A 19,936-nucleotide genomic window follows, 5' to 3' on the forward strand; every position below is an offset into this window, starting at 1 on the left:
ATTTCCATTTAATGTTTGCTAACTAAAAGTATTTTCCTAAATTGTCCATGTTTAAGTTAGAGAACTACAATAAATATCATGTTGCAAGTAGTGTCGAACCAATTGAACTTCTTATTATTATTAAAAGTAAGCGGTAGATTGGGAAATCTAGTATAGTTTGTAATAAATGAATCTTATTTAAAGTAAGTGGACAAATATTTTGGGAGTTCTTAAAAGAAATACAACCGTGATGCTATGCCCGACACGAGTCCCAGTCAAATCCCGGTGGCCTGACGTGTCGGGCCAGGATCTAGAAAGTGAAAGTGAAACATTCTCTCTCTAGATCCTGGCCCGACACGTCAGCCCGCCCTAATTCGGCCGAGACTCGTGCCAGACATAGTGTCATTGTTCAAAGAAATAACACCAAGACAAAATGGGACACAGGGTATTTGATTTATTACGTGGCACTTAGAAATATCCAAGAAGACACTTTTTAGACTCAAAATCCAAAAATGGTATAAATATATAATTTCTTTGGGAGATTTTATAAGCAATAGCCACGGTTGTTACAAGTAATATCACTAAAAGGAATCCCAGTTTTTTTAAAGACAATTTGAGTTTAAAAGCCAATTTTTTGCCATTAAATTCTTATCCTGAATCTTGAACGAAACAAGATTTATTAGTATCAATCTGGGTATAAGCGATTACAGAGAGTGGTTTTGGATTTTGAACTCCAATTTTTCCCTGTTCTAGAACTTTTTATTTAACTCTAACATTCAGAGAAGTTAACTTAAACATAGAGGATCCAAAGAGTTTAGATTGAGAAAGACCGATTAGATTTTCACATATTTAGTATAACTAACTTCAACATAGAGAATCTAGAGAGAGAAATTTTAGAGGGCCGCGGCTTTGGGGAATAAAGAAAAGTCTCTGGGGCATAAAGACTTTTGTCAATAAAATTTGATTCAAGAGTCATCTTCATTATGGGTCCAGAAATTGACTTTGTTATTATTTGCCTCCTAATCTTCTGTCTCCTAGTTTCTTTCCATCTTTCTCTCTTTCTCTCTTTCTCTCCAACTTCTCAACAACAGTAGGTTCATTAGATTACCAATGTTAAATTCAAAGACAAAAACAACAGTGCGAATAGCCCAAACAAATTATCAATCGACATCTTGAAACAGCTTTCAAAAAAATAATCAAAGATATAAGAACTAGAGCAAGCCCCATTATAGCAGTGAATATGAATCTCCTTTCATGGGCAATACCTAACTGCCATAACTTTACTAGAAGTTCTTTCTTACTTTTCCATGCGTCGATGAACTAATCCGAAGAGGAATGAAGACAGCAACCTCCACCCTCGCCATTATCAACCATATTGTTAAACCCTAACTCTCAAACCCCCTTTTTTCGAGTCTTCTTTGCCTACTCTTCTATGATAAATCATATTTGAATCTGAAACTTTTAAACATTTCAAAGAGAAATCGATTAAATATAGAGAAGAAGATCATTGGGGATTTGGGGGACAACGATTATTAGAACCTGAAAGAGAAAGGGATAGTTGAAGTGAAAAAAGAAAAGTAATAATGAAGTGGGAGAAGTAGGTTTTGTTTTGATTGAGGTATGAAGTAGATTTAATGAAACCTGATGAGTGAAGGGAAAATAGATTGTAATTTCCTAAATTTGAATAACAAGTTTTATAGTTTAGAGTGAGTGAAGATGAAGATTAAGGATTAAATCCAATCCAATAAAGTTTTGGGCCTAAAAAGAAAATATGTTGCTTAAGTCAACATTAATTGACCAAGTCTTTATTCTCCGGAGATTTTTCTTTATTCCCTAAAGTCGCGGCCTTTTAGAGAGAGAAAGAGGGATGTAGTGTTTGAAGTCTCACTCACAATGTAAATATACTAGCGTATAACCCGTGCCTTCGGCACGGACAAATTTGTTAAGCACTAAATCATGCAGTTTTGACAATAAGTATTAAGCACGTTTGTGTTAGCTGCCTCTCCGCCAAACATATTTGACATAATTTGTAAGCCTATGTTAAAACTATAACAGAAAAGCTAATTTGAGTAAGCATCTTCAAGCACCATGAGACCAGGAATGGTGGGAGATAGTAGTTGCAAAGTATTGTTTGTCTATACCAATCAACAATCCGCCAATACAGTACTTGTGAAAATTGTGTTTGTAAAACATGAAAAGGAAAAAGAAGTATCCAAAATAATTCCGAAATGAAAGAGTTCAACGGAAAAAGTTGGCCAATTTTATTTTCCGCTATCTCTCAGGTGTTCCCAAAAGAATCGGCCCTTTCACCATGGTACCATGCTTACCCGTTGCTGGAATGTCGAGTGAACGTTTTCTGAATCTGGTAATCCTATTCGGCAATTTCATGCTACCATACTTCTACTGTTTTTAGTGAAATGGTTAAGGTTGTCTTTTTATTTTTCACCACCACCCATATCTTCATTATTCTGATCGGCAAGCAATAAGTCCTCTCCAAGCACAGGTAACACATCTTTGTTAAATTCCCTCCCATCATCTGACCAATATCCTTTTTCTTGCCCATCCCTCATTGCAAAATCATCGTACTCCTCATCGGACTTTGTTGACTCTTCATCAACTGACCCTTCTATCTGTTGTTCATACGTTGAATTGGGTTAATAGATGAGGTAACGTTGACACAGATACATTGATAAATCTTTCAGCGAGACAATTCAAGCCGAAGCATGAAACTTATTGTTACCTGTTCATCATTCTTTTCATTATCTGCATCTCTAAGATCGTCACCTGTATCTGATTCAGAAGGGTCATGAGGCTCCTTCGCTGTCAGGTTCGTCATTATTCGGTTTTAGTTTACATCCAAATATAGAAGAAAAAAATATGTTCCTTTCAGGCCAAAAAAAATAATACACAAGTTAAAGAGGAATATAACTGGAGAACCATGTAGTGGTGCTGCTGCTTCTTTATGGAATAGAAGTGGAGAACCATGTAGTGGTACTGCAATCAATCAATCGGATATGGCTAACATCCCTGATTTCAATCCTGGAATTAAATGCAACTGTGCTTACAATAACAGAACTATTTGCCACATAACTAAACTGAGAGTATATGCGATAAACATGAGAGGCATAATCCCGAAAGAGCTTGTCAGTTTGAATTTTCTCACCTTCCTGAAATTGGATCAGAATTACTTAATAGGTCCCATACCTGCATTCCTCGGCAATTTGACTTCGTTAGAAACATATTACTTGATATTAATGCACTATCCGGACCAGTACCAAAGGAGCTTGGAAGCCTTACGAATCTAAGACTATTGGTTATTGGGTCAAATAACCTGTCTGGATCACTACCACCTGAGCTTGGGTCTTTATTCAATCTTGAGCAGCTCTAAATCGAAGATCTACATCAACAGTGCATGGGTTAGTGGATATATTCCTTTGACTTCTTCTAATCTAGTGAACATGAGAATCATGCGGGCATTAGACAATGCCGTCAGTGGCACAGTACCTGATTTCATTGAAAATTGGACGAAAGTTACCTCTCTTGCAGCCAACAAACCATGGTCCTTCATTAATCATGCATGCTTGTTTTCGGAGACCCCCAAGGTACCAATACCTCTACATCGAACATAAAGAGCTTTTGTAAGAACTCGATGGGCCAATTTGCGGGATAAGAAGTACGAACACATCTATGGTCTGGAAAGGTATGGTTTGGACAATAGGTTGGTGTAGCATGTATATTTAGCAGGAGAAAAAACATTTACTACATCAATGCAAATAATGGGGAAGAAAAGATAGAAACAACCGACTCACCAACTGGAGTTGAAATGAAACAACTAAGATTCCGAAAGCTGATGGACACCTGGATTAGTGCAAAAGTAATAATTAGTAAACCCAAAGTTACTTTCAAATAAGTCTTACTTTAAGTTTGCTTAAGTCAACTATTTAAACAATTTATACATATGACATATCAAGACTGCGGAAAATCATTTTTTTTCTAATGCGAGAGCTGATGTTATTTTATTTAAACTCTCTAGCATTCTTTTGATTATATTACACTATTAATACAGGGGTCTGAGCTTGAAAACAGAACGTGGGTATCATTTCCACAAAGCCAAATCGAAAAACAAATATTTCTGAAAGCAAATGCACACAAGTTGCATCAAAACATTATCAGACTGCGTGGTTGGAGGACAAAAAGCAATCGGGCATGCAAAGTACAAAGTAAGGTAGCTTATGTTTGGTTGTGAATAATTTTCCCCGAGCTATTTAGTAGACAACTAAGGACTGCACTAAATCACTCATGAGCTCTCTCTCCCTCTCTATCTATGTGTATTATACTCTAACTACTAATGTTGATTCAGATAAGTAATATGACCCCATGACAGGCAATAATCCCCGAAATAGTAACCCTGAACTAACAATTAGAATGAGCCAACCCAAAAAAGCATGAACCAAACCATAAAATTTATTTATAGCTTTCATGTTATCTCGTTATTCTTGCCTTATTCGTGGGCCAACATGTAACTAAACCATTAAATTTTCTGTTGTATTTCATAATACTATACGAAATTCATGCAAAACATAACCGAACCATCCCAAAAAAATTACATAGAAGAACTATAAAATCACACTTGAAGACGATAAGACATCACTTACTATTTGGTTGAAAAAGTGTAAAAATTTGTTTATATGCATAGCTTTCATGTTATCTCGTTATTCTTCCCTTAATTGTGGCCTACCATGTATATTAAAATAGTTTTTCTGTTGTATATGAGAATAGAAAACTTCGTTTTCTGACTCAGTTAGGTTCTCTCATAAACGATCAACTATAGTTTCTGACCTATCGAGTTTATATTTGCGAGTTTCAGCATTTAACTGTCTATGTCTTTGTGTATATAAAATTTCAGGATGAGTACATGATTAGGAAAAAGAACAGCAATAAGATCATCTGGTAGTCAAGGAGGTTCTTGGAGCAAATAAGTAGAGCATAGAAGAAGCTCCCAGTTACTAATTATCTAATCAGAATCAGTAACCAAAACTTTGTGAGGCATTTAATCAAACCAAAACAATAGCAACATAAACCAAGACAGAAATTAGATTCTAAAGTGTTTTAGGAGCATTTAGTTACCTTACTTTACAAATCGACTTGCTTGCTCTAATCCCCCTTTTTTTCCAACGTAATCTTGGTACCCCTATCCTATCCTACTGAGAGTAAAATTTTACTCTCTAAATAAAATGATATTTTTCGGTATAAGAATCGGTAAAAATGTAGTTGAATATACCCGGTATTTGCTTGCTCCAAGATCAGACAAAACTTCCTTAGTGAGCTCAGCAAGGAAACGCCCTGAAATGTTTGTTTGCAAAACACAATCATATCGCAGTCGTGCGAAAGCAAAATGCAGTAGATGCGTGAACCAAAAAAGATAAAGAAATACTCTTAACAACGATTATTTTTGTCTAAGTAAATGCTCCACCAAACTGCACATGAAGTGTGAAATCTAATGATAAGGAAAAATACTAATTTTCACAATTGTGATCCTTAGATTTTCCTGTTTATAGTGATTGGTCGGAACCACTAAGTAGTAGACAGTGGAGTACGACCAAGAAGGAAACTACAAACTGTACTTTCATCAAAGACGCACCCCCATTGCGGAACTACTAACTAATATAATTTGTGATCTTGTACATGCTTATGTGAAAGAATTTATGCAGTATAAGAGTTCTATAATCTTCACAAATGTAAACACTAAAGGAATTGAAAGGAAAACATAACTAAACCATCCCAAAAAAATAATATAGAAGAACTATAAAATCACAAATGAAGACGATAAGACATCAATTACTATTTGGTTGAAAAGGCGTTAAAATTTGTTTATATGCAGACATTTCACCAAACATGTAGTGTGCAGAAAATTCCCATAGACAATCCACTAACTTCTTCCAATTTTTTTTGAATCCGATTACCATGAAACATTGCTACAAACACGAGTAAGAAGGATGAAAAAAACTACACCCACACAAAGGTGATGAAATCAAATAAAGAGAAGCATCTGTTACAAAATGAAACCCTAATCACTTGATGGGTTCTGGTTTAAATGAATTGGTTTGCTTAGAACTGGCGTGTATTCCTAAATTAGGTCCTTTTCTCTCTAATTGAACTCCCTGGTTCATGATGATATCTTCTTCTGTTTGAACAAAGTAGACAAATTGAAAGAACATAACTGTTTGAACAAAGTAGACAAATTGAAAGAACATAACAAAATGATAAAAAATAAATGAAACCCTAATCAAATAAAGAGAAGCATACAAAATGAAACCCTAATCAAGCATTCAAGCATCTGTTACAAAATGATTTGATAAGAAAGAAGCATCTGTTACAAAATCAATGATTTGGTAAGAAAGAAGCAAAAAGAACAAAACTGACCTTGCCTGCGATTTTTGGGAGAAATTCTGATGTCAAATTCTGGAGCCTATCGATTTTTGGGAGAAATTTGAGAGAAATTATGGAGAGAAATGAGAAGATGGACGGCGGAGGGATGTGTCTGTCCGTCATGAGATGCGGAAAAGATGCAATGCTACAGGGTGGGATGAGTCACTCAATCCGGCGGTGGATGAGAGTGCCGACGTGGATGGGACGACCGGATTTATCCGGGTGTTTGTCCCAGTCAGCACCCATCCACCTGTTTTATTATATAGATTATAGAGAGACAAATAAAAGTGGAAGACCTTAGATACTAGTTGAGAAATAAGGATGGGTTCCTCCTCAGATCTAGATGAAAGAAGTTCTTCCCTTCGCTTGTGAGAAGAAGAAATCCTTTTTCTATAGAGGTTTCTGGCAGCAATCACACCGAGACTCTTTAGCCCTAGGTGAATTACCCCTTCAAAGTTGGATTGCCTTTCTCTAAATTGGGTCGTAATAAATTAACTAAGTCAATTACCTTCAATAATGATGGGCATTGTGGTAGAATTACCCAATTTTGTTACACATCCCGTATTAGCTAATTCAGAGATAATCCATACACCAAATAGATATTAGGCCAAGTTTGGTACCAGGAAGGAAAAGAGAGAAGTGGTCAATGGTAAGGTTTGTTAAAAAATCACTTGATCCAGATTAATCTCACTAACTACTATAACGGTCATTCCTCTTGTCCATTGCTTCAATCTTGAAAAGAGAGAAAAAAAAAAAGATTAATTAATTAATTAATGCACAGTCAACAACTTAATCTTCCCCTTTGAAGAAAAATGGTTGCTCTCTTCTTTAAACATTGAACTAATTAATCATCATCAAAATTCAATTGGGTAAGGGGGAGAGAGAACTAAAATGCCTCCCAGAGTTTTTGAATTGAAGATTAATAATGAGACATTTTTGTGTGGAGAAAATATATTGGATGGAATAACAAGTGTTTGGCAAGGAGATAATCCCCTCAATCATGTCTTCCCCAATTTCTTGTTGCAGATTTCTTTGGCTTCAACTTTTACTGCTACTACCAAGTTCTTGTTAGAACCTTTTGGCCAATCTTCATTTGTCTCTCAGATGATAGTAAGTATAAATTTATTATCTCCATATTTAATTTTTAATATCTAGTGTACCCGAACAATTTTTTTTCAGAAATTTTATTCATCCCTCTATTAGGTGCCTCCCCTAGGCCTCTCCTGATGTGGCGACATATTATTTGAGCGTTGAACAAATGGAGAGAGAATGGTGAAAGTATATGCTCAAGTGATATGTCGTCACATGAGACAGACGGGTGGGAGAGGGACCAAATGGACCATGTTTAGTAGAATTTTTGTTTTTTAATATATATATATATGTTTGTATTTTTAAATACTAATTTATATGAGAAAAGACAGGGTGGCATACTTTTGGGACAATCATTTTTAGGGCGCACAAAATTCTTGAAAGAAGAAATATTCAATGAGAGAACCTACTATATATTTGAGACATGTCAATACTTTGGTTGCATGTTCTTTCTTTTCCTTGTTGGAGTAAAAATGGACATCAGCATACTCAAGAAATCAGGAAAAAAGGCATGGGTTATTGGCCTATCTTGTTACTTTGCTCCTCTGTTACTCACCTCTTCCATAGTTGTCATAGTAAAGAAATCCATTCAATTAGACCCAATACTATTTTTTTCCCTTTCGTCGACGGCAGCCATATCCTCTCTAAGTTCATTTCATTCCATTGCTTCTTTCTTATCTGACATGAAACTTCTAAACTCGGAGCTTGGTCGGTTAGCCATGTCTGCCTCGATGATAACCGGACTATGTAGTTGGTTTTCAGCTTTTATTGCTTCCTCAATCACACAAAGTTCAATGGACTCAAGTAGGCCCTATACTTTTGTATCGATCTTGCTATGTATGTGCGTTTTAGGGCTTTGTGTTCTCTTATTGTTTAGACCATTAATGATTTGGATGGTAAGACAAACACCAGAGGACAAGAGTGTGAAAGAAGGGTACATCCTTATAATATTTCTTCTTGTTTTGGTGACTTCCTTCTTTGGTGAAGCTCTAGGGCAACATTTTTTAGTTGGGCCTGTGATTTTAGGGTTGGCGGTACCCGTCGGGCCTCCGTTGGGATCCGCAGTGGAAGAGAAACTAGAATGTTTTGTTACATGCATACTCTTGCCAATGATAGTAATTGCTACAACATGGAGGATAGACATTTTCAAAGTAGAATTTGGCACATATTTGGTGGTGGAAGTATTGGTGTTGTTTAGTTTTTTTGGGAAGCTTGTGGGAGCAATGTTGCCTGCTCTTTACTGCAGAATGCCTTACCAAGATGCTCTCTTGCTTGGACTCATCATGAATGTCCAAGGTGTTTTAGATTTTCAATATTGGTTGCGCTCTCTGAAATTCAAGGTATAAATCTATCTTAAAATCTATATACTGATGAACCAGGCTGGGAAAAATTCTACAGACACCCATCTGGCTATAGGTACCCCGATCGCCTATGTAGACATCGAAGTGAGACTGGTACACACTTTACTAAGAAATCAGACTGTTAAAAGTAAGAAACTACGTAGCCTGGGCTTCGAAATAAAAGACACCCAGACGTGTCTGTAGGATTTCCTTTATGGCTATTGTTGCAAGAGTTTTGCTCCTAAGTGGGCTCACCAACAAGCCGGTCAAAAAGGTTTCGACGCGAACTATGTAAAGAAGGGAGATTTTATAGGGCCCCCTCATTTTTGTTAAAAGGCCTCCCTCAGTGATAATTTAGCAAGTAAAATGGTTCATGGGGAGGCCTTTTAACAAAATTGGGGAGGCCTTATAAAATTTCCCATGTAAAGAAAGGCTCTTATAGCCATCTTCAACAAAAAAAAGGCTCTTATAGCCTAGTCTCTAAGTATTCCCCTAAGGGATATGAAATTGTATATCTCACGGCCTAGCTAACCTTAGAAATGAGTCGCTCTTGACTCTGATGCCATATGTAACGCTTCAAGCCTAGTCAATGCATAATTTCATAATTGAGGAATGTAGGCCTACTATCCGAAGAAGACTAAAATCAGTGAAGAAATTTAATTCAACTATTTATTTTAGGTAGGTAGTTTCATTACTAATGCTTCTATGATCAATTTTATATGCATAATGTATGTGCAGTTTATTACCAAAGATATTTATGGAGCCTTAATGTTATCAATGGTGGTTGTGACCGGAACAATCTCACCCCTAGTAAGAATTCTCTACGACCCTTCAAGAAAATATAAATCTTACAAGAGAAAATCAATGGAACACTCCAAACCCAACACAGAACTTCGAATTCTCGCGTGCATTTACGATGACGATAACGTACCCGCCATCCTCAAAGTCCTTGCAGCTTCAAATCCAACTACATATAGTCCTATTTGCATTTATGTTCTCCACATGATCCAACTTCAAGGCCGAGCTTCACCTTTACTTGTTGCTCACAAGAAAAACCCTAAAAGTAGTTCTAACTCCAACCCATCTACTCACATTATCAATGCATTCCAAAACTATGAAGTACATAACTATGGGACAGTATATGTCAACTCTTTCACAGCCATTTCACCTTATTCAACAATGCACAATGATATTTGCACACTTGGGTTAGAGAGAAGAACAACCCTAATAATAGTACCATTTCATTATCAAACAACACTTACAAGTACATCACATTCCTCAGCGGCAATACGGAAAGTAAATAAAAACATTCTCAAAAGAGCTCCTTGTTCAGTCGGGATCCTAATCGACCGAGGTTTAAGAACAAAGAATACATCAACCAATGTTTTGAAACAAAGTTCATATCATGTTGCAGTAATCTTCTTAGGAGGTGCAGATGACAGAGAAGCACTAGCTTACGGAGCTCGAATGGGAGAAAACATTAGTATATATTTAAACGTAGTTAGATTCATACCTCTTGAGAAGAGAGACGTTCGTGTATCGAACCAGAAGAAGCTTGACGACGATATCATTAATGAATTTAGGGTTAATAATGTAGGTAATGAAAATGTAATGTTTACAGAAGAATTAGTAAAAGATGGGGTAGAGCTAATTTCAGCAATTAGGTCAATAGAGAAATCATTTGAGCTTTTAATTGTAGGAAGACAACATGGTGAAGAGTCATTGGAACTACTTGATGGTCTTGAAGATTGGAATGAGTTCCCAGAGTTAGGGGTGATTGGTGATATGCTTGCTTCATCTGATTCTGAGTATAACGGATCTGTGTTAGTGATACAACAACAATTGATTACTAAATCATCCTTTCTTGATGAAAGCCCTAGTTTTATTTTAGTCAAGTAATTAGGTTTTAGTTTACTTGGTTATTTCTATTTATTCATCTTGAATAATTCTTTTTCAAGGACTTCTTTTTGGGATGTAAATAAAAAATATAGTTAAAAAGAAATGGAAATATTTATTTGGTCCTCTACTCATCATGGGTAAAGAGCTAGACGCGTTTGGTTTAGCTTAAAAGCGGCTGAAAAGCAGCTTTCCAATTATTTTTAAGTGCTTCTAAAATTTAGTCGCGTTTGGCAAAAAAAAGTACAGCTTCTTAAAAATTACAAAACCACTTTTTAACTAAAAAGCAGAAGCCACAATTTGTGGCTTCTCAAATTAGCTTTCTCGGGAAGCTGGGACGAAGTCACGAGTGAACAGAGACGTCCCGGGTTCGAAAACATAGCCGTCCCTCTCAATTCAATAATTAACGTCACTTCTGTTCTTTCTCTCTTTGTTTGTGCACTTTTTCTTTCTCTTACTAAATCTCATTGGCTTCAATGACTTCTTCACACTCTCTCTCTATATATCTCTCTATGTTATGGGATGGTGCGGACCAGCCTTCCGGGCTGCTAGTGATATTGTCCGCTTTGGCACACCTGGGCCTCACGGTTTTAAAAGGCCTCACTAGAGAAGGGTGCTTAACCTCTTAAGAGGAGCACCACACTCCTGTCTGCCACCAATGTGGGATTGCTTTACAACACACCCTCCCAAGACCACATCATAGTAGAGCGAATCGTGCTGATAACGTGTTATAGGATGGTGTGGACCAGCCTTCCGGGCTGCTAGTGATACTGTCCGCTTTCGCACACCTTGGCCTTCCGATTTTAAAAGGCCTCACTAGGGAAGGGTGTTTAACCTCTTAAGAGGAGCACCACAGTCCTGTCTCCCACCAATGTGGGATTGCTTTACAACACTCTACACTTTTTCTTTCTCTCACTAATATTCACTGTTTTCAATAACTCTAGGAGTTATTAATGATTCTTAAAACTTTATCAACTTTCTTTACTTTTGCATCCCTCTTGTAATATTATTTGTCTTTCTATTTTTTTCTTTCTATGTTAAATTGCATGTACAACATTTCATCTCGTTTTAGTTCTTTTAATCTATGTACACCAAAATTTAAAATAAATTTGATATATACAAAAGAGTGGGGCGTATTCAAAAGTATATGTAATTCCAACACGAAAAATAATTTTTTTATTGTTGAATATGTTAATGAAGCATAACGTCATATAAAAGTAAGAAAATCGAGAATTATTTTAAGAACTAAGTTATATCACACCTATAATCGTTATTTGTATCCTTTTTTATATCATATATTTTTGTGAGAAAGTCTTACTTTATATCATATATACTGTTCATAGATGATTATAGCAAATTCTTTTGGATATATCCTATGCAACTTAGATCAGACAGTGTGAAGTGCTTCCAAACCTTTCAAAGACACTATGAAAGACTTCTGTCTGTACCCATCAAAAGCTTTCAAAGTGATGGAGCACCTGAGTTGGCAAAAGGAGATTTTAGAGCTCACTTGCATAAATGTGGTATACTATTCAGAAGCTCATGTCCTTACACTCCAGAGCAAAATGGTGCTGTTGAGAGGAACAACAGACAAGTCACATCTGTAGGTAATACACTACTGATTCAGGCATCTATGCCAAAACATTTTTGGTTTCATGCCTATGACACATCAGCATACCTCATCAACAGAACACCAACAAAGGTACTCTCATATCTTACTCCCTATGAGACATTTTTTGGCAAAACCCCAGATTACTCTATGCTTAAAGTCTTTGGTTCTGTGTGTTACCCTTATTTGGGAGATGTGAAAAGTGATAAACTTAGTCCTAGAGCAGCTAAGTGTGTTTTTATAGGCTATAACACCTCACACAAAGGGTATAGATGTCTTGATCTCTTCTCTAACAAGGAGTACATCTCAAGGCATGTGATTTTTTATGAGACTTGTTTTCCATTTGCTGAAAATGCAGCAATTCCTACTCAGACAAATCATGAGCTCCATACTCCATATCAGTTCTTTCAACTACCTTCTTTACAACAAAGTTCATTATCTTCTATACCATCATATCATAATAGCTATCCAGTGGGTGATCAAGAGTTGTCCCAAACCCAAAGTGATAATACTATATCATCTCATATGTCATCTCCATTATCATCTTCTTCCAATGATCACACATTGGACATTCCTGCTCCACATAACTCAACCCAAGTTGAACCCCCTCCTCATAGTAATACTCATCTTTTGCAAACCAGACTGAAAAGTGGGATAGTGAAACCAAAAGGAATTCCTGATCATGTTATACATTTTAGTACACCTCATGCTCTCCACACTTCATATCTTGCTGCTTTTTCCCAAATACTTGAACCTAAGACATATAAGATAGCTACTCTAGATGAAAATTGGGTTCAAGCTATAGAGTCTGAGTATCAAGCATTGATTCAAAACAATACATGGACTTTGACTCCAAAGTTACCAAATATGAATATACTTGGGTGTAAATGGGTGTTTAAGGTTAAGTATAACTCTGATGGATCTTTAGAAAGATATAAAGCCAGGCTTGTGGCTCAGGGTTACACCTAACAAGAAGGTGTTGATTACCAAGAGACTTTCAGTCCTGTGGTTAAAATTCAGACAGTTAGAGTGGCATTAACCTTGGTTGTGACAAATCACTGGCCTATTCAACAACTTGATTTCTCCAATGCTTTCCTGCATGGAGATTTGAATGAAGCTGTCTATATGAAACAACCCCTTGTTTTGAAGACACTGAACATCCTGATTATGTGTGTCTTCTTCAAAAGTCTTTGTATGGACTTAAGCAGGCCCCTAGGGCATGGTTTACTAGAATTGCAACCTACTTACTTCATTGGGGTTTTGCGAAAAGCTCCTCAGATACCTCAATGTTTGTGTATTTTTCAGAAGGTCAAATTCTTATTTTTTTACTTTATGTAGATGCCATTATACTTACTGGCTCTAGTATGACTTTGGTGAATAAGCTAGTTGGTGACCTTGGTAGTGAATTTGCAATGAAACAATTGGGGTCCCTTCACTATTTCTTGGGTATAGAAGTGAAAGACACTGGTTCTTCTCTTATTTTAACTCAATCCAAGTATATTACTGAGTTACTTACCAAGGCTGAGCTTCTGGATAGCAAACCAAGTGCTATTCCAGTCTCATTTGGCAAGAGAGCCTCCAAGTTTGATGGAGAACCCATTGCTAATCCACTTTTTTACAGAAGCATGGTTGGGGGTCTTCAGTATGCAACTATGACTAGGCCAGACATCACATTTGCTGTCAATTATCTGGCTCAGTTTATATAAGCACCTAGCACTACTCATCTGGTCTTACTTAAGAAGGTGCTTAGGTATCTAAAAGGAACTGTGGGAGCAGGAATTACTATTTCATCAGGAGATATTTCATGTCTTTATGGTTATTGTGATTCAGATTGGGGGAGCTGTCCTGATTCCAGAAGATCCACCAGTGGTTATTGTCTTTTCTTGGGTTCATCTCTTATTTGCTGGTCTTCCAAGAAGCAACAAGTAGTGTCTCGATCTTCCACAGAGGCAGAGTATAGATCTCTCTCTCTTGCTGTTTCAGAAATGCTATGGCTCTCTTACTTGTTAAAGGAACTTCATCACCCAGTTCAATTACTAATGAGGTTATTCTGTGATAATATGGGTGCCAAATATTTGGCTTCTAACCTAGTGCTTCATGCCAGAACTAAACATGTGGAAATAGATTTCCATTTCATTAGAGATTTGGTGATGAATGGTACATTTGTGATTGAGTTTGTGGTTACTCAGAAGAATTGGCAGATATATTCACAAAGGGGGTTCTCTTCTCTACTTTGAGTTCTATTAGAGACAAACTCATGTTTGTTCCACCTTCTCAACATGTGTTTGAGGGGGGCTGTAAGAAGAAGGAAGAAGGAATGTGCTTGAATAAAGCTAAGGAAGAAGGATTTTATACCTGATTTTGTGGTGACAGGAGATGGCCCTCATATATCACAATGAATTAGCTCAAGAGGGCCAGTAGATAGGCTTTCTGATGAGCTGAAAGGTAACTTGTGACTCTTACTCAATTGACATGAAGAGCAAAGAGACAGGAACTCTCTTGAGCTGAGCTTAATTCCATTTTCCTTTTCTAAGCTAAGAATAATATCCTTTGATGGGTGCCCTAATCTCTTATGCCAAGTATTGGCAGATGCTATCACAGAGCCTCTTCCTTATATTCCTGTGTGTTGGTATATGGACTAATGGTGAAATCAATACTATACAAATTGTTCACCATGGGTCCATCAGCCAAGACTTCTTTTGACCATAAATCTCTCACAAGATAACCCCAAGGAAGAAATTCAACACTACAAAAATTCTCTTCTGTAAATTTTGAAATGGAGAGAAGATTCTTTTGGATTTTGGGTACATGAAGTACCTTTTTAAGTTGGAAAGAGGCTGGTCCAGCAGTGACATTGGTTTGACCTGTATTTGAAATAGGTAAAGACTTGCCATCTCCTATCATAACACCACTTGTCCCTTTGTAAGGATAGCATTCAGTGAGATTACCTTTTGTATGGGTCATATGACTACTAGCACTTGTGTCAGCAATCCACTTCTTGTCATTTTCCTTCTGATATGACATATGTGTCTCTTCCTGAATTGGTTCTTGAGTGTCATTACTATAATGATTGTGAGCTTGTTCATCATAGTGATTTTGTTCTTCCTCATTTTGTTGTTCAGGATACCCTTCTTCCTCTTCCTCTTCTTCTTCTTTTTCTTCTTCTAGTTCTTGTAAATGTAGATTGGCAGAATTTCTTTATGGCAATCTATTTGAAGAAGAGGGATCTGAAAAGTCTTTAAATCTCATTCTACATTGTCTTGCAGTATGACCCCACTTATAGCATATACCACAAGGTATTGTGGTATAATAAAAAAAAATGTATTTCTTGGTTGTGACACAGGTTGCCTTTGATTGGGTTTATATTGAATTTTCTGTTGAAACCCACTAGAACCCTGATTTTGGTTTGAATTCCTAGGGTTATTGAATGGAGATTTCATGGTGACTCTAGGTGGGTATCTTTTCACAAAAAATGATTCATTTTCTTCACTTGTATCCTGTTCTTTGAGCCAATGCTCATGATGAGTCAACCTACTCCTAAGTTCACCAAAGCTTAAAACTCCATCCCTATTCTGAATTGTGATAACAAACTGAGAATACTCTTTTCCCAATCCTTGAAGAGCTATTCTGGCTAATTCAACATCACTGACTCGATCATTTACTGCTACTAATGAATCAGCAGGATTCTTGACCATACTCAGCTATTGGGAAATTGAGGAATTTCCCTTTTTAATTGTTTGAAGCTTATGTCTGAGAAATGATTTCTTGGCTTCAAATTCTTGGAGATAAATGTTCTCAAGGTATCTCCATATATCTCTTGCAGTTTTCAAGCCAAGAACATCAGAAGCTATAGACTGACTTATTGTGGCCTTAATGCAAGATTTTACAAAACTATCGTTCTTCCTCCATTGAAGATAGTCTGGGTTTACGGTATCCCTACCTTCTATCACAACCAATTGTGGTGGTTCTTCATAGGTTCCATCAATATAACAAATTAAATCATTACCTATTAATGCATTCTCAATCTGATCTTTCCAAATTAAGAAATTCGAACCATCTAACTTTATAGAAATTAAACTAGTGATATTAGCATTATATGAAATCTGACCTGTGTTTGGATTCATATCGTGAATTGGTGGATTGTTGATGATCTCTGGACGATCCATTTGAGGAGATTAACTCTCTGATTCTTTGATTCAGAAGAGTATCTATCGAATTTTAATTTAGAAGATTGAATACTCCGATTCCTTGATGACGGAACTTTCAACTTCTTTAATTTCTATTGGGTTCGTCTCAAATTAGGTTTTCTAAATCGCTTTGATCTGAAACTCTTAGGGCTCTGGTACCATGTGAGAAAGTCTTACTTTATTAGCTTACATAAGAAGAAGAAAACGATTACAAAGATTATTCCTTTATAGTACAAAGATTTGAGCTAGAAAGAGAAAGTTCGATAGAGAGAGAAAAACAGTTAAAAGAGTTGGTTAGTTGTTAATCTTGGGTTTAACAACTAACTAACCTAATCTTGCACACGAGAAACTGGCACATACAAATGCGGTGCCTTTAGCTTTATCCAGAGTTAGGTATTTCAGTTAATCCTTCTTCCTTAGCTTTATTCAAGCACATTCCTTCTTCCTTCTTCTTACAATTTTCATTACCAATAACTTTAGAAATACGTATTTTTTGTTTTCTCCTCTCTTTCTTAATTAATTAACTAACTTCGTTATCTAGCAATAAAATTAAATTATATTATAATAATTTGATCGTACAGTAAATAAAATAAATAGTTTTGTCGGTTAGTTATTATCAAAATAGTTAAATATGCAATTGTCGTAGAAAAGCACTTTTGACTTATTTTGTCAAATGCTCCATATTAATTTATTTTCCTAAAAGTGTTTTTAAAAAAATTTAACCAAACGAGTATATTTAGTTTTTTTAAGCACTCGAAATTAAGCGCTAAAAGAAAAGCAACTGCAGAAATATTCAGCTTGTCCAAATGAGGTAAAGTAAAGTAAAGCAGAGAAGTTATTCATAGGTAATTTTATTCGGTGATACTACTTTCCCAAGCAGATTGACAAGGGGTTTGACATAATGATGAGGTGGACGCCTTTCATAAGTAAGAAAGTGGATGAAAAATTTGCTTAAATCTGAGTCGTTCTATTTGAACGGTTCAGATTTGGGTCATACACTTTGTTAGTTACGAAAGGCATCCACTTTATCATTATGTCAAACCCCTTGTCACCCTCCTTGGGAAAATAGCATTTCCCAATTTTATATGTACAACTAAACTGTCAATCAATATTTGTAAAGACAAGTAAGGGCAGGAGTTCCTATATAAAATTAAGATAGAAACTATTTTTGCTGTCTAAGCCACTAGGGATTCGTATAGGGTGGTTGTCAACTATTTTTGACTTAACAGAAGCTGAGATAACTGAATTTCGACAGATTTAGTACATTTCGAGTTTTGTTTTGCTCCGTTGATCGGTCCAACCAATTCAAAATATTAAGATCTTCTTAAAATCGATATTATTCATACATGAATTTCACTAAATTGCTTATTTCAGACACTTATCTGACCTAGTGTTATTGGTCCTATACGTGAATGAGCACGCTCATTGGAAACAATATTCTCACTTACATATACAATTTGATGAGTTCGGAACATAATCATGCAATCAAGTGTCAGTGTGTATTCTGGTTTCAATATTCCACCCATCTGTACGAGTGAGCAGGGATCAAATTCCCCATTTAATCATTCCTTAGTTAAGTACCCGTCTCACATGCATAAATTGTAATGGCGGATATCCAAAAATATTACAATCTTATCAGGAACACGAAGAAATGGGACATAAGATAACATGTCATGGCTTAAATGCTTGTTTGCCGGATGAAAATATTAGGTTAATTACATCCTGTTAAGGATAAGTAATTATTCTCTCGGTTATAACTTAGTTAGATTAGCTTAATCAAGATTGGTTAGTAAAGTTGTTATGAAAATGTTAGAGTTAGTTAAGAAAGACTTTTAGAGTTAGTTAAGAAAAGAGTTAGTTATAACTAACTCTCTCTCTCTACTTTTCTGTTTCTCTCTCTCTTAAACTCTATTTAAACTCAAGAGTTGAATTGTAATAGCTAATGATAATTGAATGAAATCGAAATCAATTCTCTTCTTCTTCTTTTCTAATATGGTAACAGAGCCTTCAACTTTTTCGGTTTTCTCGATCAAATCAGGTTTAATTTTCTAATCTTTCTTTTTCTTTTCCTTTTCTAATTGTTGCTTTTTCTTCTTTTAATCAACGAAATTTTCTCTTCTTCTCCATTAATGGCTACTGGTTCTTCTTCTTCTTCTCCAAATTTTTCTTCTTCTTCTTCTTCTTCTTCTTCTTCTTCCTTTGTTACTCTTCCATCTCCTTTTACTGTCAACCAATATGTTTCAAACAAGCTATCATCCACAAACTACATATTTTGGAAATCTCAATTCCTTCCTCTACTGCGTTCTTATGATGTTCTTGGTATTGTGGATGGCACATCTCCTTGTCCTACCAAATTCATTCGTTCTCATGATTCAGATCTTCCATTGCTTAATCCTGAATATACTAATTGGATTAAGCAAGATCAAATGATCCTAAGCTGGCTTCTTGCCTCTCTCACTGAAGAAACTCACAGTCAAGTGCTTGATTTATCCAGTTCTCATGAGGTCTGGTCTGAACTAGAAAAATCTTACTCTTCTCACTCAAAAGCTAGAGTTTCAAACCTCAAACATGATCTTCAATCTTTAAAGAGAGGTTCTGATTCCATTCAAACCTATTTTAACAAAGCTAAATCCCTTGCTTTACAACTACGACAAGCTTCTAAACCTATCTCTGATGATGATCTTTGTGATACAATTCTCAGAGGTCTATCTTCTGATTATGGCTCCTTTCGTGCTGCCTTCTCTCTTCAATCACAAAATTACTCTATTAATGATCTCCTTGGTCTTCTCCTTATTGAAGAAAATCGATTACAACATGAAGCTTCTCTTTATCTTGCTAATTCCTCTATTAATTTTACTCAAAATTCTTCTTCTAGAGGATTTCATCGTGTTCCTTCTTATTTTCAAGGAAGAGGTAGATCTGATGTGAGATTTCATGGTAGAAATATGATTAGAGGTCGATCACCTAATAATTCTTCTCCAGTTATATGTCAGATTTGTGGCAAATCAGGTCATTATGCCTTCTACTGTTATAATAAGAATAATTCAGCATTTCAACCTAAATCTTCTTCTTCTTCTGATCATCAAACCTTTCTTACTGAATTTGATGATTCTCATTCTTACTTTCCTGATTACTCATCAGCTTATTATCATCCTTATCCCTATTCTGATGCTGATCAATCTTATGTTCCCTCTCACTTCGATTCTCCCTCTTCTACTGATTATGAAACTTATTTCCCAGAAATTCATAACACATATACTTCTGCTCCACCACCTTCTTCATCTTCTTCCTCCACCACATGGAATCCAGATTCTGGTGCTACTCATCATGTCACTTCTGAGCTAGCAAATTTGAGCATTCAATCAGAATTCAAAGGTCAAGGTCAAGTAAAGATTGGCAATGGCTCA

The 19,936-nt window shown here is 36.1% G+C and overlaps 3 protein-coding genes across 10 annotated transcripts; 1 reads left to right on the forward strand and 2 right to left on the reverse strand.

Moving 5' to 3' along the window:
* Positions 1-2,096: 2,096 nt before the first annotated feature.
* Positions 2,097-6,677, reverse strand: LOC147549926 (P-loop NTPase domain-containing protein LPA1 homolog 2-like). Of its 7 annotated transcripts, none has more exons than XM_086669814.1 (6): positions 6,403-6,648; positions 5,822-5,954; positions 5,261-5,322; positions 3,789-3,837; positions 3,515-3,593; positions 3,287-3,376 (listed from the first exon to the last, which is right to left on the reverse strand). In XM_086669814.1, the coding sequence occupies exons 1-5, from the start codon at positions 6,529-6,531 to the stop codon at positions 3,547-3,549; spliced, it is 420 nt and encodes a 139-aa protein (XP_086525940.1). In that variant the 5' UTR covers positions 6,532-6,648; the 3' UTR covers positions 3,287-3,376; positions 3,515-3,546. The 7 variants fall into 7 exon arrangements, 5 of the variants coding, with proteins under 5 accessions (XP_086525944.1, XP_086525940.1, XP_086525943.1 ...); XR_015237823.1 differs by having other exon boundaries at positions 3,298-3,376; positions 3,484-3,593; positions 6,403-6,677; XR_015237824.1 differs by lacking the exon at positions 5,822-5,954 and adding an exon at positions 5,107-5,183 and having other exon boundaries at positions 3,298-3,376; positions 3,484-3,593.
* A 365-nt stretch (positions 6,678-7,042) lies between these two features.
* On the forward strand, positions 7,043-10,863 carry LOC147549927 (cation/H(+) antiporter 15-like). 2 transcript variants are annotated; one of them, XM_086671572.1, is made up of 3 exons: positions 7,043-7,518; positions 7,830-8,837; positions 9,576-10,863. In XM_086671572.1, the coding sequence occupies exons 1-3, from the start codon at positions 7,300-7,302 to the stop codon at positions 10,734-10,736; spliced, it is 2,388 nt and encodes a 795-aa protein (XP_086527698.1). In that variant the 5' UTR covers positions 7,043-7,299; the 3' UTR covers positions 10,737-10,863. The 2 variants fall into 2 exon arrangements, with proteins under 2 accessions (XP_086527698.1, XP_086527699.1); XM_086671573.1 differs by having other exon boundaries at positions 7,127-7,518; positions 7,826-8,837.
* A 4,074-nt stretch (positions 10,864-14,937) lies between these two features.
* Positions 14,938-16,037, reverse strand: LOC147549928 (uncharacterized). The gene is made up of 2 exons (XM_086668400.1): positions 15,691-16,037; positions 14,938-15,538 (listed from the first exon to the last, which is right to left on the reverse strand). The coding sequence occupies exons 1-2, from the start codon at positions 16,035-16,037 to the stop codon at positions 14,938-14,940; spliced, it is 948 nt and encodes a 315-aa protein (XP_086524526.1).
* Positions 16,038-19,936: the final 3,899 nt, after the last annotated feature.

The sequence above is a fragment of the Eschscholzia californica genome, unplaced genomic scaffold (assembly GCF_041429995.1).
Source record: "Eschscholzia californica isolate CP2 unplaced genomic scaffold, dmEscCali1.0.p SCAF_3, whole genome shotgun sequence".
Classification (NCBI taxonomy): Eukaryota; Viridiplantae; Streptophyta; class Magnoliopsida; order Ranunculales; family Papaveraceae; genus Eschscholzia; species Eschscholzia californica.

Coding starts and splice junctions, on each gene's coding strand:
- LOC147549926 (XM_086669814.1), bottom strand. CDS start 6,531: ATGACGGACAGACACATCCCTCCGCCGTCCATCTTCTCATTTCTCTCC. Junction 5,955..6,402: donor TCCCAAAAATCGCAGGCAAG/GTCAGTTTTGTT, acceptor TCGTGTTTGTAG/CAATGTTTCATGGTAATCGG. Junction 5,323..5,821: donor AACGCCTTTTCAACCAAATA/GTAATTGATGTC, acceptor CAAACATTTCAG/GGCGTTTCCTTGCTGAGCTC.
- LOC147549927 (XM_086671572.1), top strand. CDS start 7,300: ATGCCTCCCAGAGTTTTTGAATTGAAGATTAATAATGAGACATTTTTG. Junction 7,519..7,829: donor CATTTGTCTCTCAGATGATA/GTAAGTATAAAT, acceptor GAGAAAAGACAG/GGTGGCATACTTTTGGGACA. Junction 8,838..9,575: donor TGCGCTCTCTGAAATTCAAG/GTATAAATCTAT, acceptor ATGTATGTGCAG/TTTATTACCAAAGATATTTA.
- LOC147549928 (XM_086668400.1), bottom strand. CDS start 16,037: ATGGTCAAGAATCCTGCTGATTCATTAGTAGCAGTAAATGATCGAGTC. Junction 15,539..15,690: donor CAATATAAACCCAATCAAAG/GCAACCTGTGTC, acceptor ATTGCCATAAAG/AAATTCTGCCAATCTACATT.